This window comes from Oryctolagus cuniculus, chromosome 9 (assembly GCF_051225735.1).
Source record: "Oryctolagus cuniculus isolate XC-2025 breed Fujian yellow rabbit chromosome 9, ASM5122573v1, whole genome shotgun sequence".
Lineage (NCBI taxonomy): Eukaryota > Metazoa > Chordata > Mammalia > Lagomorpha > Leporidae > Oryctolagus > Oryctolagus cuniculus.
In genome coordinates this window covers 125,652,852-125,678,458 of record NC_142875.1, presented here as the reverse complement: position 1 = coordinate 125,678,458, position 25,607 = coordinate 125,652,852, and the positions used below count along the sequence as shown (strand labels likewise).

Sequence of the window (25,607 nt, the reverse complement as noted above, 5' to 3'; positions counted from 1 at the left end):
AATCAAGTAAGTGCGCAATTTTCTATGTATGTGAATTTCACTTTGAAGGGCTTGTCGTCATCTGGGCTCAGGGGCAGTCTAACTCACACTGCTGTTGTCTGCTTGTGTATTCTCCGGGGAGGAAGTGACGGCATCAGAGGAGAGGCGGCCGAGAGCGGCAGGGTGGTCGCGGTCCACTACGAGGTCAGGAGCAGCCGGTGACAGGTGGACTGCAGACACTGAGGGTGGGCGGCAACAGTGGGGCTTGGGTTAGTAAACCAGACAGCCGAGAGAGGACGGGCTGAAGGGCAGAAAGGGAGGAGAGGGAGACCACAAAGGCTGAGCAAAGAAAACGCCAGGAGACTGAAACTTGGGACACTGGGACTGTTCCTCCGGGCCCATTATCTAAAATCCACAACTCGGGCTTCTACATTTAACATGGCATTTCCACGTAGGACCCAGACAAACAAAATGATTGCAGAATGCTTTGGTGTTATACTAGCACGTCGAAATCAGAAGTGCTTTTCCAATTCAGAAAAAAACAAATTGAAATTTATTAATATCCATTCACATAATGAAAAATTCAGTTAGTAAAAAGAAAAATGGGAGGTGGTGTAGTGGCACAGCAGTTAAAGCTGCCACCTTTGACACTAGCATCCCATATGGGTGCCGGTTCAATTCCCAGCTGCCCCACTTCTGATCCAGCTCCCTGCTAACACACCTGGGAAAGCAGCAGCAGATGGCCCAAGTGCTTGGGCCTCTGCATCCATGTGGGAGACCGGGAATAAGCTCTTGGCTTCAGCTGGCCCAGCCCCTGCTGTTGCAGCAATTTGGGAAGTAAACCAGCAGATGGAAGGTGTCTCTCTCTCTCTCTGTCTCTCTGTCTCTGTCTCTCTCTCTCTCTCTCTCTCTCTCTCTCTCTCTCTCTCTCCCCTTCTCTCCCTCTCTGCTTTTCAAATAAATAGGATAAACCAATTTTTTTTAAAAGACAGATGCACCAGGGTGCCCTGGGCACCCGTAAGACCACAGCGAGCAAGACAGATGCACTCATGTTCTTAATGACCTGAGGACAGGAGGCAGACAACCCACCAAACGCTACAGACAATAAGACGAGGAAGGAGGGAAAACTTCACTCTGAGACAACAGATTCAACAGTCTCTGCATTAAGAGTTCTTCTTTTGGAAGAAACAAGATTTTTCTTATTAAAAATAAGTCAACTTTAATTTACGGAACTGTTTTTACAGAAAAATCATGATGAAATACGTGTCTGCAATTAATTTCACAACAAGCCACAATTAGGCTGTGATGAGAGTTCAGATACAAAGGTTATGAACAGAGAGCCTACTGCCAAGTATGAAAACAACACAGATGAGGACTAAAATCAGCACGTTCTATTTATATAATTTTAAACCATTCACTCAAACTATAAATAAATGTCTATTATGTGTTTTAAAATCTAAGAAGAGCAACTCAGTCATGTCATCAGTAACTCATTCATAAAATATTTCTTGATTTCTAGATTATAAAGACCTTTATTCCACATTGGCATCGGAGCAACGTCAGCGGAGTTCTACCATAAGCTCTGGAAGGCAGCTCACAATGGAAATTGCATTTTTCCCTGAAGAAAGACATTTATAAGGCCATTAGCTATCAAGAATATAAAGAATATATGGAAACTCTAAGACTTTAATGTTTACTTAATTACCCTGTCTACACTTTCACTATGGAACAGTATTGAGTGTTGGAGACATCATGTTCCATACAGGTTAACTAAGCTACTCTAGACCTCTGCCTTCTAAGCATTTCAGTTTCTGTTCTTGTTTCTAACTTAACATAAACTGAAATGCTAATTCACATATGTAATGGTTATATATTTTTCAGAAATTTTTTCTATTCTATATGACGAGACTTCTCTAAGATATCAAAATATTCCAACTTCTAACTGTGAATTATACTTTTAGTGAAATGTTACTGATGAATGGTTCAAGGTATGAACATTAGTATAGCATGGTACCTTACTGTCACACCAGGTGCAGCACAATGGACAATTACTTAAGTTCCCTGTGTCCCAATGTCCCCATCCATAAAATGGGCGAGGGGTGGGCGTTGTGGCACAGCAGGTTAAGCTACCACTTGAGATGCTCACATCCCGTATTAGAGGGTCTTTGATGGAATCTCACTTCTACTCCTGATCCAACTCCCTGCTGAGGCATCCAGGAGGCAGTAGATAACAGCCTAGGTGCTCAAATTCCTGCTACTCACGTGAGAGACCAGGATGCAATTCCTAATTCCTGGCTTCAGCCTGGCCCAAATATAGCTATTGAGGGCCTTAGGGGATTGAACCAACAAGTGGAAAAAGTTTCTCACTCTGTGGCTCCCTCTCGGTGACTCTGCCTGTCAAATACATCAACCTTTAGAAATGTTTAAATCATGTGGCTGGCACTGTGGCGCGGCGGGTTAACGCCTTGGCCTGAAGTGCTGGCATCCATATGGGTGCCAGTTCAAGATCCGGCTGCTCCACTTCGGATCCTGCTCTCTGCTGTGACCTGGGAAAGCAATAAAAAAATGGCCCACGTCCTTGGGCCTCGGCACCCGCATGGGAGACCAGGAAGAAGCTCCTGGCTCCTGGCTTCGGATCGGCCCAGCTCCAGCCATTGCAGCCAATTGAGGAGTGAACCAGCAGATGGACGGCCTCTCCCTCTCTCCCTCTGCTTCTCTCTGTGTAACTGACTTCCAAATAAATAAATAAATCTTTAAAAAAATGTTTAAATCGTGATCTTTCGGTAACTACCACGTCAAATCAACACTTCCATGCTTAGCTTTCTTCACTTGTCCAGAGCACATGGTGCAACACTCATGACCCTCATTTTCTTCCAACCCCTCTACTGGCTTCTGTGAAACTCTGATCTCCTAGATTCCCCCCTAATACTTGGACTGTTTGGTCCACATTTCCTTTTCAGGCTTTTTCTCCACTAAACCTTACATGTTCACTGCTTCCTATGCCTCCTGATCTCGCTGTCCATAGTATTCTGGGCTACCACACCCGAGGCCATTAGTTATATCACCATCTACAAACCAATGACACCCAAATCCACACCTCTGGCACATATCCCTTTCCAGACCTCCTGATCCATAGACGCATCTTATCCCCAGGCAGTTCCATTTAACTGTAGGACAGGTGTATCAAACTCACCCATCGTTTCATATTAACCTGCTTTGCTTCATGTTTTCCATCTTGGTTAACAGTACCACAATGAAATACTATGTTTGCCTGACCCAGATGCGATAGCCCTAAGTGCCAACGTCACTGCAGTCACACCACGCTGCAAACATTCTGATTATGCCATACTGTTCCATACCTCTGTGACCTCACAACATTACTGCCAAGGCACACGGCAGGGGCTTTGCATTCAGCAAATTTGAGCAATAACAACATACTCATTACACATGCTTGGGCAAATTCCATAAATATCTATATGGCAAGGTTCCCTTTTCTGGAAATGGAAAAATACCACAAAACAATGCTATAGAGTGGAAATAAAATAATGAGCACGAACCACTTAACTCAGGTTCATGTGAATAAACATGAAAGAGAGGCAGTGGTCATGAAATGATCATTTGGTAACATTCGAAACAAGCCAACCTCTTCCATCACCCAACCACAGGACTACTATAATTTCCCACTGCCTATTAAGATATTACAGAATCAAACCATTATTTGTGAGAATTCATGGGATCTATTTAAGACCATAATTCAAAAAAGCCATCTACATCTTTGAATATTTTAATCAATGAAAATCAATCAATTAAATCCCCAGCACATACTAAAAAAGAAACAACAAAGACCATTTTTAGAAGCAGAATAAAAAGAAAAATATTGTGGGCATTGAAGTAGACTAATAAGGGCACAGGAAATTAATCAAAATCTTTGATCTTAATATAGCTAGAAAGCTTACCTAACCCATAATAAATGAGTGAAGTATAAACACCTAAAATTAACTGGCAGAAAATAGACAATAGAAGATGTTTAAAATTTTAAGACTTTTACACAGATTTCTAAGCACTAAATCTTAAAATATCGACAAATGGGCAACTCTCCACAGAAACATGGTTCATAAAATTTAGCCAAGCTTTAGTCAAAGCTTAAAAGAAAAATTTGAAAACCAATTTCTTTGGTTTAAAAAAACAAACAAACAACCACCGACTCCCCCACAAATAAAGCATTAAGCCAACACTGTTTCAAAATATTTCTACCAAAGTATCAAACACCAAATAATGCCCATACTTAAAACCTGGGCAAAAAAAATAAATAGCACTGAAAATGAAGGAAATGTTTATTAACATTATATAACATTAAGATAACATTGATCTTATTTATCATACCTGTACCTGAAAAAAAAAAAGTAAAAAAATCATCAAGATTTTAACATAATCAGACATCAGCCTTAGACCTAAAATCTCCATCTTATAGAAGGGGAAAAAATTAAAGGCTTGGGGCCAGCGCTCTGTGGCACAGCGGCTTAATGCCCTGGCCTGAAGTACAGGCATCCCATGTGAGTGCCAGTTCAAGACCCGGCTGCTCCACTTCCGATCCTGTTCTCTGCTATGGCCTGGGAAATCAGTAGAAGATGGCCCAAGTTCTTGGGCCCCTGCACCAGCGCGGAAGACCAGGAAGAAGCTTCTGGCTCCTGGCTTCAGATAGGCCCAGATCCTGCCATTGTGGCCAATTGGGGAGTGAACCATTGGATGGAAGATCTCCCTCTCTCTCTGTAACTGTGACTTGCAAATAAATAAATAAACCTTAAAAAAAAAAAAAAAAGTAAAGGCTTCTCCCCTAAGATAAAGAATAAGACAAGGATACCAACTATCATCATAGCATTTCACATTGTACTAAAGGTGTGACCATATCCAATTAAACAAGAGAAATAGCATATAAAATTAGGAAAAACTAGAAAACTATGTCACATTTCTCTCACGGGATCCACGGCAAAATTAACTCAAAAATAATGGTACTCAAGGGCCAGTGCTGTGGTACAGCAGGCTGAGCCATTGCCTGTGATGTTGGCATCCCATATGGCAGCAGGTAGAGTCCGGTTGCTCCATTTCTGATCCAGCTACCTGTTCATGTGCCTGGGAGCACAAGGGACGATGGTTCAAGTACTTGGGCCCCTGCCACCCATGTGGAAGACCCAGATTAAGTTCTCAGCATCAGCTTGGCCCAGACCCTATTGTTGGGGTCATATGGGGAGTGAACCAGCAGACTGAAGATCTTTCTCTGTTCCTCCCTCTCTCAGTCTGTAACTCTGCCATTCAAATAAATAAAATGGGCCTTCAAAAAAAAATAAGTAAATTAAATCAAATAAAAATAAATATATTAAGTAAAGTAGAAGGCTATAATCTCAACAAATAAGGAGCACTCAAGTATCAAAACAATAGCCATTTAGGGGATATTATGGTAGAGAAAATGTTATTTTTCAGAGGCACAAGGAAGATAAAACATTTAACAGCAATTTTAGAGAGAAACATGAAGAAGAGTAAAGTATTTGACACAGCAGTCGCCTGCACCCAAAATCAAAGTGCCTGTTCTGAGTTCCAGCTTCTCCACTTCCAATCCAGCTTCCAGTGAATGTATACCCTGGAGATAGCAGCGATGGCACAAGTATGTGAGTCCCCAGAGCACATGAGAGAGACCTAGAAGGAGTTTTGGACTCCTGTTTCAGGCATTTGGGAAGAAACCAAGGGATGGACGATCTCTCTCCTTCCTCCTCCACAACCACTCCTCCCAACCCCTGCCAGCCTCTCAAATCACATGAAAATAAATTTTAGAACAGTTAAGAAGGAAATGAGGAAGCGAGCATTGTGGCAGAGTGACATGGGCATCCCATACTGAAGAGCCACATTGAGTCCCAGATGCTCCACGTCTAACCCAGCCCCTGCTAGTGCATCTGGGAGGGAGACACAAGAGGGCCCAAGCATTCTGGCCCCTGCTGGCTTCAGCCTGCCCCAGACCTGGTTGTTGCAGTCATCTGGGGGAGAGAACTGGCAGACAGAAGATCACTCCTTATCTGCCTTTCCCTCCCTCCAGGTCACTCCGCCTTTCAAATAAATAAATAAATCTTTGTAATAAGATAAATAGAAAATGAAGTATGAGAAAAACTTTACTCCTTAAAGACATTTAGATAGATTTAAACAAAAGTGAAAGTAAGTGGGTAGCATAATTGAACGTCAGTAAACAGCCAGCTCTCCTTTAGTTATTTTACAGGCTTCAAAGAATCCCAATGAAAGTATCAATAAGCTGTCTTTAATGAAGCTCTATAAATGGACATTAAATGCTCCATGGAAAATGTGAATCTATCAAAATAAGTAAACTTCATAAAAGCAAAGTGAGGATAGCAGTCCCTTCTATTAAAACATACAAACTATGTGTGGGCATTGGGCACAGCTATAGGGACAATGCTATGAGATGCCCACATTCCATATGGAAGTGCCTAGGTTCAAGTCCAGCTCTGTCCTGACTCCAGCTTCCTGTTAACATGCCCCCTGCAAGGCAGTAGGTAGCAGCTCAAGCAGCTATGACGTGGTCTGGAAAAGTAGGTAGTCAGGGAACAAAAGACCCAAGGCATTTCCTGCACTTTCTGTCTCTAGTTTTGCACCTGAGCCCCACCTCCTCATACCCCATTTCAGCACACCGAATTTCCCATGATGCACCTGAGTCTCCTCCAGCACCAAGAAGACTCCAGGATGAGTACGCGCAAACTCACAATCATGCAGACGCGACGGACTCCTTCCCAGAGGACATCATGGGCACTGAATCCCACCCAAATACCACCCCCTACCCAATTAAGGGGTCCAATGAACTGGGGGTCACTTTCCTTCTCTCTCACCTTCTCCTCACAGGCAGATTCTCCCCATGGCAAGTGTCTCCCCTCATGGGGCTGTCCACACTCACAGCTGAATGTAGATCCTCTCTTTAAGCAAACCCTGCTCTGGTTCTTACATTTCACCTGTCTCTGCTTTGACCGCATTCCCACAACCCTGCGTCCCTGCCACCCACATGGGAGACCCCAATCAAGCTCTTGGCTCCTGGCTCTGGACCCAGTCATTGTGGGGAATAGGACAATGAACCAGTAGTTTAGAGCTCTCCCCATAACCCAGCTTCTTAAATAATAATATTAATAATAAATAAGAATTATGTTTCATAGAGTAAAAATCTTGCTTCATCAGATGCTGTCTGTAGGAGCACACAGTTGATACAAATATACTGTTTCATCAGAGGCAGTACAAAGACTGGGCAAAAAAAATAATAAAGATAATGTCATATCAGAGTAAAGAACCTACTTTTATTTAACCCTAATTATGGACCATGAACAAAAGTGAGCCACATTCATCCCAACACATACAAATCAAGAAAACTCAGTCCAGTCCGGTCCTAAAAAAGAAACAAAGAAGCCTGGCTGGTAAGCACAGATTTCATAGGCAGACACCAAGAATCGAAGAGCGCAACCACAAAGATGAAAAGGCGCCGAGCCAGAGTCCCGGCTACCTGTGTGCACTGAATTCCTATCAAGACAATCAGGCTCGTACAAACAGGCTCCTCCAAAACTATTCTGCAGCAGCCCCGCTCCGCAGAAAAACAAGAAAGCCTCTGTCACGAATGCCTGAAATTAGCAAGAGCACTATGCTGGGAATTTCTGTGAAATATCCGCACAGGAATCGGAATCAGGAGCCCAGAACCTGGCCTTGGCAAACACTCACTGCTGAACAAGAGGAGCATGGCCGGCAGAGACAGCTGCAGAGATCCCCGGAAAATCAGAAATAAGAAAGGGACAGGGCAGGATAAGGGCAAGGCAGCCAATATCACATCAAAGCCAGAACAACAGAACACGCTCCTGATAGGGGACCCTGCAGTGAAAACCAGCTTAGGCGACAGAAAAAACTGAGTGGGAGCAAAATAAACAATCTCATAAAATGTACTGTACAATAAGCTAAGGAAAACAAGATTGGGAGAAATGCCTGTTTTAGTCATCAATTTCATGTTTCCAACAAAAAAGTTGTTTGGGAAAATTCTGTTAGCCAGCTGAGGATCACGAGCAAAGATGACCTGAGTACCAGTGAGGCTCTGCTGGGGCTGGGGCTGTGGCGTAGCGGGTAAAAGCCGCTGCCTGCAGTGCCAGCATCCCATGTGGGTGCTGGTTTGTGCCCCAGCTGTTCCACTCCCGATCCACCTCTCTGCTGTGGCCTGGGAAAGCAGCGGAAGATGACCCAAGTGTGTTGGCCCCTGTACCCAACATGGGAGACCCAGAAAAAGCTCTAGGCATTGGATCAGCCCAGCTCCAGCCACTGCAGCCATTTGGGGAGTGAACCAATAGATGGAAGACCCCCCCCAACCCCCGCCTCTGCTTCTGCCTCTTTGTAACTCGGCCTTTCAAATATATAAATCTTTAAAAAAAAAAAAAAAAAGGCACCACTAGCTATGTCTAGAATGACTACTGCAGGCAGGAGCAGTACAGCTGCTTAGTGAGCTTTCTCTATAATACAGTCAAGATGTGATGGCGACTCAAACAAGGACAGTAGGAGAAGAGGTTAGGGGAAGGGGCAAAATGCAGAAATCCAGCAAGTCTGGGGCACAAGATTCCCTGCCAGCCGGGATGCAGGACGGAAACCGAGACAGCAAAGGGTGACTGCAGTGTTGTGCTTTAGTGGGCGGAAGGATGGAGGGGCCGGTGACTCAAACGGGAAAGGCTGCTGGAGGGAAAAGTGACGGGGAGAAAAGCACAGTCTTTCATTTCCAACCAGACACCTGGACTCTGGAAACTACCCAAGACCATCAGGGACAAGAGACGCACGTAGAAACACAGCCTGTCAAAGGTTTCTCTCTCCCAGGAAAACGTACAGCAGTCACAGGGCTGGTCTCAGGCCAGCGCTGCAGTGAGCAAGGTAACCCGACCCGGCGACACCAGTATTCCACTATCAGAGTGTCTATTCAAGTTCCAGTTGCTTCGCTTCCAATCCAGTTCCCAACCAATGCACCTAAGAAAGCAGCGGACAATGGCCCAGGTACTTGGGTTACTGACACGCATGTGGGACACTGTGGACAGAGAGAGTTCCTGGCTCCTGGCTTCCTCCCGACCCAGCCCTGACTGTTGTGGCCATGCTCCTCGTGAACTAATGGATGGAAAATCTGTGTGTGTGTGTGTGTGTGTGTCCCTCTTCCAAACACTGCCTTTCAAATAAGTAAATCTTGGAAAAAATAATAGTAATATTAGTAAAGATCTATTAAAAAAAGGGGCCTAGTCTCTGCTGCAGCTTTTGTACAAGCAGAGAAACCCCTCGCAGATGTGTGTGGGGCCAACCTTAGCACAGCAGTAAGAGCATCCGTAAGAGCATCTGCTGGAACAACCTAGCAGGTGCCTCCATAAAAGACAGTCAGAGATCAGAGGTACACACTCAGGAAACTCGAAAACCGTGACCTCCAACCAGGTATGTGCACCCCGTCCCCAGAGCCCCGGGACAAGACAGGATTTGCTTATAAGTCCTACTGGTTTTATCCATGTGGACTGCTGGCTGCTAACAAAGATGACATTCCACTTCGTCACATTTCTGTGGGGAAAGTCCACAAAGTTAGCCCAACATCACATATGTCCTTAAGGAAGGAGCTACAGAAACAGAGCGTCTAATAGACATCCACGTGGAAATACGGAGTTCACTGTAGCTATACAAATCCAATAAGGTTAGAGATTTAAATAGAGTTAAAATTATAATCACAGAAAGCAAAGGGAAATTTGAGACAATAACATGTAGCCTAACAACATGTAAAAACTATCATCAAAATGTACCTCTAAAGTATGTCCATGATGTAAATAAATTAAAAAGAGGGGTGGGCACTGGGGCACAGTGGGCTGAGCTGCTGCCTAGGCCACTGGGATCCCACAGCGGAGTGCAGGTTCGAATCGTGGCTACTCCACTTCCAGCCCAGCTCACCTGCCAAATGCTGGGAGGCAGGTGAGGGCCCCAAGTATTTGGGTCCCTGTCGCCCACAGGGGAGATGCAGATGGATTGTCTGACTGTTAGGTTTAGACCAGACCGGGCCAATGTTCCTGTAAAGGGCATTAACCAGCAGATGAAGGATCTCTCTCTCTCTCTCTCTCTCTCTCTCTCTCTCTCTCTCCTTCTATGTCACTGTGCCTTTTAAATAAATATAGATAGATAGCTAGATAAATCTTTCTAGAAATTAAAGTTTATTTTCCCTAAAAAGACAGAGTTTTACCATATACAACCATTAATTTTTATAAAACAATAATGTATAATATAAATACACTTTAAATTTACAACCTAGGCCGGCGCCGCGGCTCACTAGGCTAATCCTCTGCCTTGCGGCGCTGGCACACCGGGTTCTAGTCCTGGTCAGGGTGCTGGATTCTGTCCCAGTTGCCCCTCTTCCAGGCCAGCTCTCTGCTGTGGCCCGGGAGTGCAGTGGAGGATGGCCCGAGTACTTGGGCCCTGCACCCCATGGGAGACCAGGATAACTACCTGGCTCCTGCCATCGGATCAGCGCGACGCGCCTGCCGCAGCACGCCGGCCACGGCGGCCATTGGCGGGTGAACCAAAGGCAAAGGAAGACCTTTCTCTCTGTCTCTGTCTCTCTCTCTCACTGTCCACTCTGTCAAAAAAATAAATAAATAAAAAAATAAATTTACAACCTAAAGCAAAAATGCAAAAAAAAAAAAAAAAGATGATACTCTTTATCTGCTATCTGGTGTTAAAGTTGCAAGTCACAGAATAATCTTACTAAATGATCAGCAAAATTATTAATCAATGCTCAGCATCCATTCATTTAATCCATTCATTTACTTGACAATCCATGATGACTGGTGTTCTCCCACAGTGCTCCTAAAACCACCTTACTTATGTTTAATTTGTAATGAAAATAAGCTTTGGAATGGCAGAATGATGGGAATTATCAAAGTTAAGCAAAACAAAACCTATTGACCTAACAGAGTAGATGAGGTGCCAATTTATTAGAGGAAATAGTCTAAGTTTATTTTTACTCTTTTAATTGTCCTTCTTTGTATGTTACTTACAAAATACACACACACACATATATATATACACGTTTCAATTTTAAATTAGTGCATTCAGAAAGTCCTTCCTAGCTGTGAGACTATATCTTTCTAAGTCTACATCGTAATGAAGAGGTTTACAGCTTGTTCTAAGTGGCACAGATTGGAGAAACAGAATAAGTAATTCAATCAGATTAACACTGTGTTGACACAGGAGGCCATGGGAGAAGCCAAGCCTCTGCATGTCCTTCCAGCAGTGTGACACAACTGCCATCTCAGAACAAAGATCCAAAGGCTGGGTTAGAACAGCAGAACCTCCGCTGTTTCCCAAACAGGGTGTTGAATGCAAGCTGCTTCTGAGGCAGAACTAAGGACTCCAGCAATATTTACACTTAAATAGATACATGGACATACACGCACACAGTTAACACTAAGTGCATTTATGAATACTGTTCACAAATCGACGTGGATCAGCTATCATCATTAGCTCCTCCATTGAACACTAACGTAGACACTGCGATCAAGGTATTCTGCATGTGTACAACCCCGAGACAGGTGCCGTGGACAGGAGCCAATCATTTGAATGGCCTCTAAAGCACAGTGGCTGCTTCCTGAGGGAGCAGAAACTCCACCTGCGACAGCAGCAGCTACCTGTGTCCCACACTCTAACTGGCCCTTCCTGACGGCCTACCCTAGCCAGCCCCTTAAATCCTGTCATCTGATTAACTGCAATAAAGCGCCTGCCGGTTCTGGTTGTCTGGCTGAACCATGACTGATACAAACACCACCTCCACACCATATGAGATTCTGACATCCTTCCCAAGAGTGCTTAATGGATAGAAACTTCTCAGTGTTTTGGGGCCAAACAGACTATTGCCAAGACACAAAGATATCAGTGCTTTCAAACATTTCTGGGAAGCCTGAGTCATGAGCGCAGACGCGGAATAAACAGACAAGCCTGACTGAAGTCAAAGGCGGTACCGCACAGGACAGCTTAAAACGAGCTTTTGCGATTCTTCAGTCCTCCGTTAGAAATTATCATTAACAGAAAGACATTCCTACGGAAGTACAAATCCTTTACCCACTTACATGTTCTTCCAATGCAACACCCAGCCCATCACTGTCGTAGACATGGGGGTTAAAAAATTCTGTGCCACCTACTGCTCTTTCCACATAAAGACAGCTGAAATAAGAGCAGTTACTAGCTCACTGACCATGTTTCTGCAGCCAGTCTGAGGCTGTCAATGCTGTATTTCAGTCTGAATTAAATCATAATGCACACAGTCTCATGGGAACTCCAACATAAAAGTTGCATACAGGAAGAAGTAAAGGTGTGTAAGACATAACAAAGGAAATAGAGGGAAGGGTAAATGATGTGTGTGATTTTAAATTACTCTACATGAGAAAGCTTCCCCACATCTCTCAAATTCTATTCCTTATATTTCATTTAGTACTACAAGATTATCAAAAAGTTATAATAAAATCTTCTAGTATCATCAAAATGATAACTGGTGGACACACTGATTATTTTTATGGATTTTTTAAAAACATGTATTTTTACTTTAAAGGCAGAGTGACAGAGACAGAGACAGAGACAGAGAGAACTTCTACCTGCTGGCTCACTCCACTGCTGCAGATGGGCTGATCTGAAGCCAGGAGCTAGGAGTCTCTTCTAGGTCTCCCACAAGCATTCAGGGGCCCAAGCACTTGGGCCATCTTCTGCTACTTCCCCAGGCACAGGAGCAGGGAGCTGGACCAGAAATGAGGCAGCCAGAACTGGAACGAGCACCCATATGGGATGCTGGAGCCACAGACATGGCTTTACCCACTACACCACAGCACCAGCCCCAGACACACTGATTTTTCAAAGCCTGACCACCTGCTTATATTAGAGTGTGCTTGTGGACAAAATTTTTAATAGAAACAGAAAATGTTTAGAGAAGATAAGATCACTTCTTTGCATTCCCACTATTAATGTCCCCAACGATCTTAACATAGTAGACAAAAATATCCCTAAAAAGGAAGACACAGTTGTCGCTCCCCCTCTTCGTGGAGGAACGACACAGGACCCTGCGCTGTTCTTTCGTCTGCTCGGCCCTCCCCGGGTTTGCTGCTGGTTCTTCCCGGGTTGGCTACTATCCCTTCCACCTCCGTGGAAGGGCAGTTCCCCCTGGCCGCATTCCCCACTTCCGCAGGGGAGCGGCACACCGCCGGCCGGGTCTCTCTGGGGGCTGCACGGGTTCCCTTAGATGTTCCCCATAGATGTTCCTCGTGCATGCCGTCTCTCTCCTCCTTTATAGTCCTCCTCCGCCAATCCCAACTCGGCTGAGTACGCTGCTCTCCAATCAGGAGCAAGTCCTACAGTTAATTGGTTGAACTGGAGGCAGCTGTGCGGAAGCTGTTTACTTCTCTCCCAGCGCCATATTGTGGGAGAGCAGATGCATAGAATAAGTCTTAATTCCAGTAACAGTCTAGTCCGGTTTGCTCCCCACAGATCCCCCTTTCTTTTTATTTTTGGCGTTGATACGCGCCTGTCTTCGGTGTCCCGCGGCACACACTCTGCTCTACTTGCTAGAGCTGCCACAGGCTCTTACAAGTCCTATCAATCAGGAAAACCGAATCCGGGTCCTCTCTTCGCCATTGTGAGGAGGTTTTTAGGCGCTGATGCGTGCCTGTGTTCGGTGCCCTGCAGCGCATGCTCTGCTCTGCCCGCAGGGGCTTACAAAACCTATCAGGCAAACCGAATCCAAGCCTTCTCATTGCCTTATTGTGGGGGAGACTTATTAGTGTTGGTTCGTGCCTATCTTCGGTGACCTGCAGCTCATACTCTGGTCGAGCTTTGCTGGCGCTTACCGCCTTAAATCAGGCAGACCGAATCCAAGCCTTCTAATTGGCATGTTGAGGGGAGGCCTTATTTTTCTCTATTTCTCTATCTCCGGGCATTTCTATTTCTCCCATTTTACTTCTGTCTGCCAACATTCCTATTTCTCTTTTACTTCTAAACTTCTGTTTCTCTTATCCCCGCAGCTTCCCGGCACCTCGCCCCGCCGGCGGGTTCCCGGCTCTGCGCCGCTTCAGCCCGCGCGCCTCTCTGCGCGGCTTCCCGGCTTTGCGCGGTCCGCGGTCTCCACGCTTAACCCTTTCGCGTCTGAACCACGGCCTACGCCAGCGTTCCCTATCTATTCACGCCCCGTGCTCTCTCTGCACGCGGCGGCTTCCGCGAGTAACACAGCGTAGCTTGCGTCTCCGCCACTAGGATTCAATCCAAGTTCCCCGGGCTAGCCTGGCGAATTCAACCCAGCGTACGTCTCCGCCCCACGATTTGGCTTCCCGTCCTTTGCTCCCCGGGCTAATCAGACGGATCCCAATCTGGCTTGCGTCTCAGCTTCTGGTTTTAACTTTTCGCCCCCTATTCCCGGGCTAACTTGAGAACCCCAAAGTGGCTTTCGTCTCCGCCTCGGCCTGCCCCCCGCGGCTTCAATTTCCCTAACATTTTTCTCTACCCGGTATGTTTCCCCAAGCTTTCCTCCAACGATATTCCTCCCTCATTTCTCCTGGCCTCTCCCCACAGTCCGCGTCCGAATCTGTTTGTTCTAGCTTTCACTTTCGCTTTCGACCTTAGAGATTTCTCCCAGCTTCCCCCCGTAGTCCGTATCCGAGTCTATGCCTAGGCTTTCAATAGCTTCTTCCGGCTCCTTTTTCGTCCGGCTTTTCCCTAGGCTGTTTGCTAGTCTCTCTCTCCGATATTTTCCCATTTCTTCCCGTTTCTTCCCTCCTAAGTTTCATATCCGTTCTAGGTTTCCTAATCCGAGTCATTTCTTCCCTCCTAAGTTTCATATTCGTCCTAAGTTCCCTATCCGAGTCACGGCACCATTATGTCGCTCCCCGTTTTCGTGGAGGAACGACACTAAGCCCTGCCTAGGCTTCATATCCGAGTCACGGCACCATTATGTCGCTCCCCCTCTTCGTGGAGGAACGACACAGGACCCTGCGCTGTTCTTTCGTCTGCTCGGCCCTCCCCGGGTTTGCTGCTGGTTCTTCCCGGGTTGGCTACTATCCCTTCCACCTCCGTGGAAGGGCAGTTCCCCCTGGCCGCATTCCCCACTTCCGCAGGGGAGCGGCACACCGCCGGCCGGGTCTCTCTGGGGGCTGCACGGGTTCCCTTAGATGTTCCCCATAGATGTTCCTCGTGCATGCCGTCTCTCTCCTCCTTTATAGTCCTCCTCCGCCAATCCCAACTCGGCTGAGTACGCTGCTCTCCAATCAGGAGCAAGTCCTACAGTTAATTGGTTGAACTGGAGGCAGCTGTGCGGAAGCTGTTTACTTCTCTCCCAGCGCCATATTGTGGGAGAGCAGATGCATAGAATAAGTCTTAATTCCAGTAACAGTCTAGTCCGGTTTGCTCCCCACAACAGTGTTATCATATTCCAGGCCAAACCTATCTTCCTAGAGTACTGTGAGAGTTGTGTGGGTGTGGTTTACATGGGTTGATGATGGGGTGAGACAGAGACTGGAAGGAGAGAATGAACATGTAAACTTTTCATCTTTCCCACATCATGAAAATATGCTTTACAAGAAGTAAAACAAAAAAATCTAGGGTATCTTCATGAAATAGTCTATGGATTCATCCAGAATTTATACTGCACTTGTAGCAGCAGGCAGGGTTTACTGCATTCTAGAAATCACAAGCAGACAGGGACTTCACAGAGCACACACATGATTACAACCGCACTGACAGAGCCGGAGACTTGCACTGAGGAGGGCTGGGGTGAGTCAGCAGCTGTTTCCCACAGTGTCACCCAGGGGTCAGCAGACGCCTGGTTGAATTCAGTAAATAGATATGCAGGGTGTATCATGTGCTAAGTTCAACAACCTCATCTTCTTTAAGTAGCAAACTCCTCTGAGAACATAAACGAGAGACATGAACTTCTCCTTCCAGCAAAGTCCAAGAATTCTGTGCCCAACCTGAGGAGTCTTGAAGAGGCCATATTTAGAAGCTCCATGCAACCAGATGAAAAGACAGGCTCCTTATCCCACAGGACTGATTCTACTGGCGAGACATGTAAGCAAATTAAGCAAATTATATAAGAAGATGTAGAAGAGCAGAAAAAAAAATCATTCATCTTTATTAAAAAAAAAAAAAAAAGAAGGGTGGCACGTTGTTGCATAGCTATAACTCTACCCTTCAAATAAATAAAATACATCTAAAAAAAAAAAAAAAAAAGAATTGCTAGGGCCAGAAATTGGGCCTGGCACTTAAGATGCTGGTCGAGCTGCCTGTACTCTAAATTAGAGTCCCTGGGTTCAACGCCCATTTCTATTTCCAACTCCAACTTCCTGTTAACACAGATGTGCAAAGGCCATGGCTCAAGTACTTGAGTTCCTGCCACCCATGGGGGAGACCTGTATTGAACTGTGGATTTCAGACTTCGGCGTGGTCCAGCCCTGGCTGCTATGGGCTTTGGGGGAATAAAACAATAGGTAGAAGATCTATCTCTGCCTTTCAAAATAAAATGAAAATAATTTTTTTTAAAAAAAGGAGAGGAGCTCAAAAACAATGTGGTAGTGACGGAGGTACTGAGGTTCTAGTCACCTACTAATACCAAGTGCAAGCGGAGATGTGAGGACATCTTACAGTTATCTCACTTGAGTTCCAGGATGAGGATGACTTACGGTTATCCAGCTTCTGTTCCAGAGTGAACAGTGCTTTTATTAAATAAGGGGGAAATGCAGGCACAGTGTAGTTTGAGGCAGTCAATGGGGGAAATGTGAAACATGCAGGTGCAGTCATCTGACTTGAGGGTATATTTGGACCACGGCAGGAAGAGTCGGAGAGCAACTGGAAAGATAAAGGTTGATGCTCTCAAGAAGGGCAACAGCAAAGCCACAAAACGGGTACCTGCAATGAAAAGACTTCATCGTAGCCAAGAAACACAAAGGTCAAAGACAGGGCCTTAGAAAACTGTTAGAGAAGTAGGAAAGGACCATGGATACACAGTGACCTGACACACAATCTAAAAGGCAGCAACAGAAAGCACCCAATGCGGTAGAGAAAACAGCATTGAATTAAGAAGAAAGACCACTCCCTCATGCGTTTGCAAGTGGGCAGGTGGAGGAGCCACTCAGGAAAGCTCGGAAGAGGAAGAAGGTGAAACGCATCCTTCCAGGATGTGTGGCATTGGACAAGAAGACAGAGGAGCATCTTCTAGCTGCAGGGGAAAATGAAAACAAAGCACCAGAGTTAGGACCCACGGGTAAACAGTGCTGGGATGGCTGCAGAATTCAGTTTTGCTGGGGCACTACCTTGTCAAGGCTAGGAGTGACCCACAGCATATACAGGTAGGCAGACTTATAAAGTTGGACAAAAAAATAAAAAGGTAGGCTTTAAACCCTACTGTGGAATGATTATTCTAGAACAGAACTAATCGGAAGGCAAGGAAGCCAGCTGGGTCTTTTAAAGTTGTATAAATCTCATGCAAGACACAGAAAATGTTGACTAACAGTACATACTAGTGCCACTGCATTCAGCTTTCGCCAAAGATAAGCAACAGAATTAACTTAACCTAGAGGCAATGCAATCTCTAAACCATGCTAAAAGAAAGAGCATCTGATATATCATAAACTGATTACCACCACCAAAAAAAGTCTAACTTGGGGCTGACATTGTGGTACGGCAGTTTCATCAGCCACCTGTGATGGCAGACAACACATATGGATGCTCTACTGCCAATCCAGCTTCTAGCTAATGTGCCTGGGAAAGCACATGAGCCCCTGCCACTCAGGTGGGCAACCCATGTGCAGTTCCAAGCTACTGCCTTGAGCACGTCTCTGCCCTGGTTGTTATAGTTAACTGGGTAGTGAATCAGCATACAGAGAGATTTCTCTCCTCTCTAACTCTGACTTTCAAATAAAGAAATAAATCAAAGAAAAAAAGTCTAACTTAACTGAGGTAACACTAATAGAACCTATGAGAAATATTACAAATTCATTTATTAATTGCTACAATGTTCAACAGCTATGAAGAAAATTATGTAGCTTGTCCTTACGAAATAACTTGATCATAAGGCTTTTTTAGTTGAAAACATTTGTTAATTTCAATGTCTACTTTAAAAGATCTTACTTAGGAATGTTTATATTACCTACCAAACCTGTAAATGGATGACTGTAAATTAAGGATATATGAAATATGACTCCAATTGGCCTTTAGGAAAAATTGAAGTGCATCTTTAAACTGACTTTTCCATAAAACTTAACAGTTAAGTAAAACATAATTATAAAACTTAAAAAAATCTAAAACAAAAAGCTGAGATTTCTATTATACACAAAATTTCAACAAACTTTAAAAAATATACACATAATTTTCAACAGATGAACACCTAACAGTTTATTTTGTGTGTTCCGTTACATCAGATTATTTTCTTACGTTACAAAATGGTCTTAATATTTGCAACAAAGGAGTGAAGAGTTTTTCTAACTTAAATTTCAGCATTTATACAGTTAGCCTCCCAAACTTAAAAAAAAACTCCATCCTTTAGTGAAAACTAAAATTTAATGGACCAAGGAAGTTGAAAGACGGACTCAGACTTGAGAAGCTCACAGCACTCAGCAAGCTGAGTAAGGGAAAAGCTACAGTGTGCACCCCAACAAGCTCTGTAGCTTCTCGTGGGCAGCACAGGCAAACATGCGACAAGTGTGAGGAAAGCATCACTCGTAGTCCAGAGCTGAACTCAGGCCATCTGTCTTCCCATCAAGGAGAAGGAAGTAACTAATTATTTTCCACATACACTTGTGAAGCAGGACTGTCTACTTGATTTCACTTCACTGTAACAGATTCTAGCAAACAAATCTGTCTCTCTGCATACGCCCAATGAATCCAAAATTATATCAGGTTAAAATTTTATTTAACTTTTATTTAATAAACATAAATCTTAAAAGTACAACTTTTGGATTATAGTGGCTTTTTCCTCCCCTAACCTCCCTCCCACCTGCAACCATCTCATCTCCCATTCCCTCTCCCATCCCATTCACATCAAGATTCATTTTCTTTTTTGTTTTTTTAGACAGGCAGAGTTAGACAGTGAGAGAGAAAGAGAGAAAGGTCTTCCTTTTTCCATTGGTTCACCGCAAAATAGCTGCTATGGACTGACTTCCAAAGTGGCTTGACCAGTTCGCATTCCCACCAATGGTGGGTTAGTGTCCCTTTGCCCCCACATCCTCTCCAGCATTTGTTATTGGTAGATTTCTGTATGTCAGCCATTCTAACCAGGGTGAGGTGAAACCTCACTGTGGTTTTGATTTGAATTTCCCTGATTGCTAGTGATCTTGAACACTTTTTCATGTGTCTGTTGGCCATTTGGATTTCCTCTTTGAAAATTGTGTACTGAGGTCTTTGGTCATCTCTTAAGTGGGTTGTTTGTTTTCTTGTTGTGGAGTTTCTTGATCTCTTTGCAGATTCTGGTTATCAACCCTTTATCTGCTGCACAGTTTGCAAATATTTTTTCCCATTCTGTCAGTTGCCTCTTCACTTTCCTGTTTCTTTTGCCCTACAGAAACTTCTCAAATTGATGCAATCCCAATCGTTAATTTTGGCTTTGACTGCCTGTGCCTCCCGGGTCTTTTCCAAGAAGTCTTTGCGGTGCCAATATCTTGCAGGGTTTCTCCAATGTTCTCTAATAATTTGATGGTGTCAGCTCATAGAGTTAGATCTTTAATCCATGTTGAGTGGATTTTTGTGTAAGATGTAAGGAAGGAGTTTTGCTTCATGCTTCTGCTCATGGACATTCAGTTTTCCCACCACCATTTATTGAATAGACTGTCCTTGCTCCAGGGATTGGTTTTAGATACTTAATCAAATATAAGTTGGCTATAGATGTAGTGATTGATTTCTGGTGTTTCTATTCTGTTCCATTGATCTATGCATCTGTTTCTTACCAGTACCATGCTGTTTTGATTACAATTGCCCTGTAGTATGTCCTGAAATCTGGTATTGTGATGCCTCTGGCTTTGTTTTTATTGTACAAGATTGCTTTAGCTATTCGAGGTCTCCTGTGTCTCCATATGAATTTCAGCATCATTTTTTCCAGATCTGAGAAGAAGGTCTTCGGTATCTTGATTGGTATTGCATTGAATCTATAAATTGCTTTTGGACATCTTGATGATATTGATTCTTCCAATCCATGAGCATAGATTTTTCCATTTTTTGGTATCCTCTTCTATTTCTTTAGGATATTATAATTCTCATCGTAGAGATCTTTAACGTCCATGGTCAAGTTTATTCCAAGGTATTTGATTGTTTTTGTGGCTTTTGTGAACGGGATTGATCTTAGAAATTCTTTCTCAGTCATGGCACTGCCTGTGTATACAAATGCTGTTGATTTTTGTGCATTGATTTTATATCCTGCTACCTTGCCAAACTCTTCTATGAGTTCCAATAGTCTCTTAGTCAAGTTCTTTGGATCCTCTAAATAAAGAATCATATCGTCTGCAAAGAGGGATAGTTTGACTTCTTCCTTCCCAATTTATATCCTTTTAATTTCTTTTTCTTGCCTAATGGCTCTAAGACTTCCAGAACTATATTGAATAGCAGTGGTGAGAGTGGGCATCCCTGTCTGGTACCAGATCTCAGTGGAAATGCTTCCAACTTTTCCACATTCAATAGGATGCTGGCTGTGGGTTTTTCATAAACTGCTTTGATTGTAGTGAGGAATGTTCCTTCTATACCCAATTTGCTTAGAGTGCTCATCATGAAATGGTGCTGTATTTTATCAAATGCTTTCTCGGCATCTATTGAGATAATCATATGGTTTTACTTCTGCAATTTGTTAATGTGCTGTATCACATTGTTTGATTTGTGAACACTGAACCATCCCTGCATACCAGGGACAAATTCCACTCGAATAGTTTGAGAAGAATTTGAGTTAGTTCTTCTTTAAATGTCTGGTAGAATTCAGCAGTGAATCCATCCGGTCCTGCGCTTTTCTTTGTTGGGAAGACTTTTATTTCTGATTCAATTTTTGTCTCAATTATGGGTCTGTTTAGGTTTTCTATGTCTTCATGGTTCAATTTAGGTAGGCTGCATGTGTCCAGGAATCTATCCATTTCTGATAGATTTCCCTGTTTGCTGGCATACAACTCTTTTTAGTAATTTCTGATGACTCTTTATTTCTGTAGTGTCCGTTGTTACATTCCCTTTTTAATCTCTGAATTACTGATTTGGGTCTTTTCTTTTTTAGTTAGTTGGGCCAATGGTATGTCAATTTTTTTTTTAAACCAGTTCCTCGTTTGGCTGATATTTTGTATTGTTTTTGGATCCAATTCTCTTTGTTTCTTTAATTATTTCTCTTCTCCTACTAGTTTTGAGTCTGGTTTGCTGCAGTTTTTCTAGATCCTTGAGATGCACTGAAAGCTCATTTATTTGGTACCTTTCCAATTTCTTGATGTAGGCACCTATTGCTATAAGCTTTCCTCTTAACACTGCTTTTGCTGTATCCCATCAGTTTTGATGTGTTGTGTTGTTATCCTCATTTACTTCCAGAAAGTTTTTGATTTCCCTTTTGATTTCTTCTATGACCCAGTGCTCATTCAGGAGTGTGTTGTTCAGCCTTCATGTGTTTGCATATGCTCTAGGGATTCCTGAGTTGCTAATTTCCACCTTCATTCCACTGTGGTCTGAGAAGATGCATGGTTTGAATTATTTTGAATTCAAAAGATTTCAATTCTTTTGGATTTGCTGAGACTTGCTTTATGGCCTAGTATGTGGCCAATCCTAGAGTAGCTTCCATGCACTGCCAAGAAGAACGTAAATTCTTTAGGTATAGGATGAAAAGTTCTGCTCTTTCTTTGTTGATCTCTGTCCAACTGATCTGTCTATTGCTAAAAGTGGAGTACTGAATTTCCCCCAATGCTATTGTACTGGAGTCTAAGTCTCCCTTTAAGTCCCTTAAATATCTTTTAAATAAACCAGTGCCTTGTAATTAGGTGCATATACATTTATAATAGTTACATCTTCCTGTTGAATTGATCCTTAATCATTATAGAGTGCCCCTCTTTGTTCTCTTAACAGTTTTTGTGTTAAAATTTATGTTGTCTGTTATTAAGATGGCTACGCCAGCTGTTTTTTGGTTTCTGTTGGCATGGAATATCTTTTTCCAACCTTTCACTTTCAGTCCGCATGCATCTTTGTTGGAAAGATGTGTTTCTTGTAAGCAGCAAATAGATGGGTTTTGTTCCTAAATCCATTCAGCCAGTCTGTGTCTTTTAACTGGAGAGTTGAGGCCATTTACGTTCAATGTGACTATTGATAAATAGTGATTTTGCCCTGCCATTTTCCCAAAGATAATTCTAATATATGCTTTGAACTTCCTGTGATCTTTTACTGGGAGATTTTCTTCCTCTACCTTCTTTCGTATTGATGACCGTGTTTCTGTGCGTAACAAATCTGTAAGCATCTTTTGCAGGGCTGGACAAGCGGTGACAAATTCTTTCAATTTCTGTTTGCTATGAAAGGTCTTTATTTCACCTTCATTCACAAATGAGAGCTTTGCAGGATATAATATCTGGGCTAGCAGTTTTTCTCTCAGTACCTGGGCTAAATCTCACCATTCCCTCCTAGCCTGTAGGGTTTCTGATGAGAAGTCTGCTGTGAGTCTAATTGCAGATCCTCTGAGAGTAATCTGATGTTTCTCTCTTGCACATTTTAGGATCTTTTCTTTATGTTTCACTGTGGTGAGTTTAATTACGTGTCATGGTGAGGATCTCTTTTGGCCATGTTTATTGGGGGTATTATGTGTTTCTTGTACTTGGATGTCTCTTTCCTTTTCCAAACCTGAGAAGTCTTCTGCTAGTATCTCACTAAAAAGGCCTTCTAATCCTTTCTCTCTCTCCATGCCTTCAGGAACTCCTAGAACCTGAATGCTGGGTTTTTTAATAGTATCCTGTAGATTCCCAACAATATTTTTTAGATTGCTAATTTTCTCTTCTTTTCTTTGGTTTGACTGTATAATTTCCTGTGCTCTGTCTTCTAAGTCCGATATTCTCTCTTCTATCTCACTGATTCTGTTTTTAAGGCTCTATTGAATTCTTCATTTCATTTTGGTTTCTCTTCAATATCTCAATTTCACATTCTACTAAATTCCTCATTTCATTTTGATTCCTCCTTAAGATTTCATTTTCATGAGAGGGATTTTCTGTCTGTCCTGTATAAACTTCTGTAGTTCATGCATTTGTTTTTGATAACTTCTAAATGTTCTTATCATAAATTTTTTGAAATCCGTATCTTGCACTTCTTCTATCTCATCATCTTCATAATCTTGTATTGGAGTGTCATGTTCATTTGGCAGCATCATGTTGTCTTCTTTGTTCTTGTTTTGTCAGTTTCTGTGTTTGTTGTTTGGCAATGTGGAAATTTTTTTTTTTCTTTCTCACTGTGGTGGCTTTTCTCGTTATACTATGACTCTAGAGTAAGTGGACTGTCTGCTTTTGGTGAATCTCTAGAGGCTTGTGGTGGGTGTGGCCAGAGAGCTCTATTCAGTTCTTCAGGGTTAAGGGCATGGTAAATCTTCCCTCTCTTTTTTTTACTCAGAAGGGAAGTAATTCCGCTCAGCTGAGCTCTTCTCCTTAATGGCAATCAGCGCCTGAGTGCTAGCCCCAGTGGGTATATTTGTCTGCTCTGTCCCAAGGACCACACAAAGATTGTGTACAGTCCACAGTGTAAGCTTCACCCTACCAGAGTCAGGTTTTTCTGCCTGGCTGAGAGCAGGCACAGCCCTGAGCTGGCACAGCTGTTACATATGTCCAAAATGGCACCTGCTCTATTGTCTTCCCCGCCTTTGGAAGGTGAGTGGAGAGAGTGAATTGTGTCCATACCAGTCCCTTTATTTATTTATTTTTTTCCTCTCCTCTAGTTAGGCTGCTGTACTTTTCCCCACGGAGCTTTAAGCCTTGTTCCCTCTACACTCTTCCTGCCGCTTTTCTGCCAGTGTCTCAGACTACTGCAGTTTCACCTCACCTCCCTTTCCAGCACTGGTGCGTAGACTTGGCAGCTGGGGTCCCAAGACGTGGGAGCCTGTGCCCTCCATGAACGTCTACTGAGTCCCACTAATTCCAGAAGTTTCCTCTGCAGCTTTTTCCCTAACTCTTCCCTGAGACTACAGTATCTCCACTTTTATTAAACTATCTTTTCCCAGACTATCAGTGAGCTTCCTCTCTATTCTGCCATCTTAGAGCTCTCCCCAGGTTAAAATTCTAAACACTCTTATTAGGAACAAGGACGACTCTTTTTCCCCAAGAAATGTAACTTTAAAATGATACAGACCACATATAAACACTAATATAAAATTAAGTTAAAGATAACAATATTCTTAAAATCAACTGGAATACAAGTTTTTTATTTACTTGGGTCACAGATCTAAGAAACCAGAATTTTAATACAAGAGCACGTGATATTATACTTTAATGAGGACCAAGCACAAATATTTCGTACTGATGAAACACATTAGGAGCACACATCTTATACTGAAGAGAATATGGCAATCAAGAGCCTCCTTATCCCTCATTTTTCATATCAGTATGTTTTTCACTTTCAAAACAAATGACCAAAAGCACACTCCTCCTAGCAGACCATACGGATCAAGGAGGTTATTTTTAAAAAGATCCTAAAACCCCTGTTTCAAAAAAAAAAAAAAAAATAGGAGATTGCATGCCTAAGCTACCCATGAGAAAGCAGTTAAAAGTACAGCACCACCAAAAACGTAAGCAACTCAATTGAGGACTGGTCAAAGGAATAGGAAATCCTTAGGTAAATGCTGATAGATAGAGGAGCAAATGTAAGCCCTCAGACACACACCAAATGTAAACCTTAGCACTGTTTTTCAAGACTCAGGGACACAGCAAACAAACAAATGCACAGGTCCTACTCAAGGGCCATCATCATATTCTAGGACCCCAGTGGAATGAATTCTCAAGAGTGAACTAGGGCCGGCGCCGCGGCTCACTAGGCTAATCCTCCGCCTAGCGGCGCCGGCACACCGGGTTCTAGTCCCGGTCGGGGCGCCGGATTCTGTCCCGGTTGCCCCTCTTCCAGGCCAGCCCTCTGCTGTGGCCAGGGAGTGCAGTGGAGGATGGCCCAGGTGCTTGGGCCCTGCACCCCATGGGAGACCAGGAAAAGCACCTGGCTCCTGGCTCCTGCCATCGGATCAGCGCGGTGCGCCGGCCGCAGCGCGCCGGCCGCGGCGGCCATTGGAGGGTGAACCAACGGCAAAGGAAGACCTTTCTCTCTGTCTCTCTCTCTCACTGTCCACTCTGCCTGTCAAAAAAAAAAAAAAAAAAAAAAAAGAGTGAACTAAAAACAGCCCTCTTCCTCAAAAACAAAAAAGGAATTTTTGCATTGGGAAAGGAACAAGAGGAGGAGGGAAAGGAAAGCCCAATTCACAGAACCAACTAATTCCTCCACAATGATGGAAATCCTAAGACAGTGAGGCAGTATCATCACTGTGCAGAGAACAACCAACCTAAAACCATCCAGGTGAATCTAACAACTTCAACACCAAGCTTTCTCAAACAAGCACCGTA

At 43.5% G+C, this 25,607-nt stretch overlaps 1 protein-coding gene across 32 annotated transcripts in view; it reads right to left on the bottom strand.

Annotated features, from left to right (window-relative positions):
• Positions 1-25,607, bottom strand: part of CCDC91 (coiled-coil domain containing 91) — a 348,878-nt gene that overhangs the window by 236,365 nt on the left and 86,906 nt on the right. For 13 of the 32 annotated variants that reach the window (XM_051850358.3, XM_070049592.2, XM_089304790.1 and 10 more), the window contains one exon: positions 88-218. The exons of 12 other annotated variants lie outside the window; for them this stretch is intronic. In XM_051850358.3, coding sequence (XP_051706318.1) covers positions 88-218 — 131 coding nt within the window. Of the gene's footprint in view, positions 1-87; positions 219-1,509; positions 1,598-25,607 lie in introns of all 32 variants that reach the window. 7 more of the 32 variants (XM_089304778.1, XM_070049584.2, XM_070049589.2 and 4 more) reach the window with 1 other exon arrangement.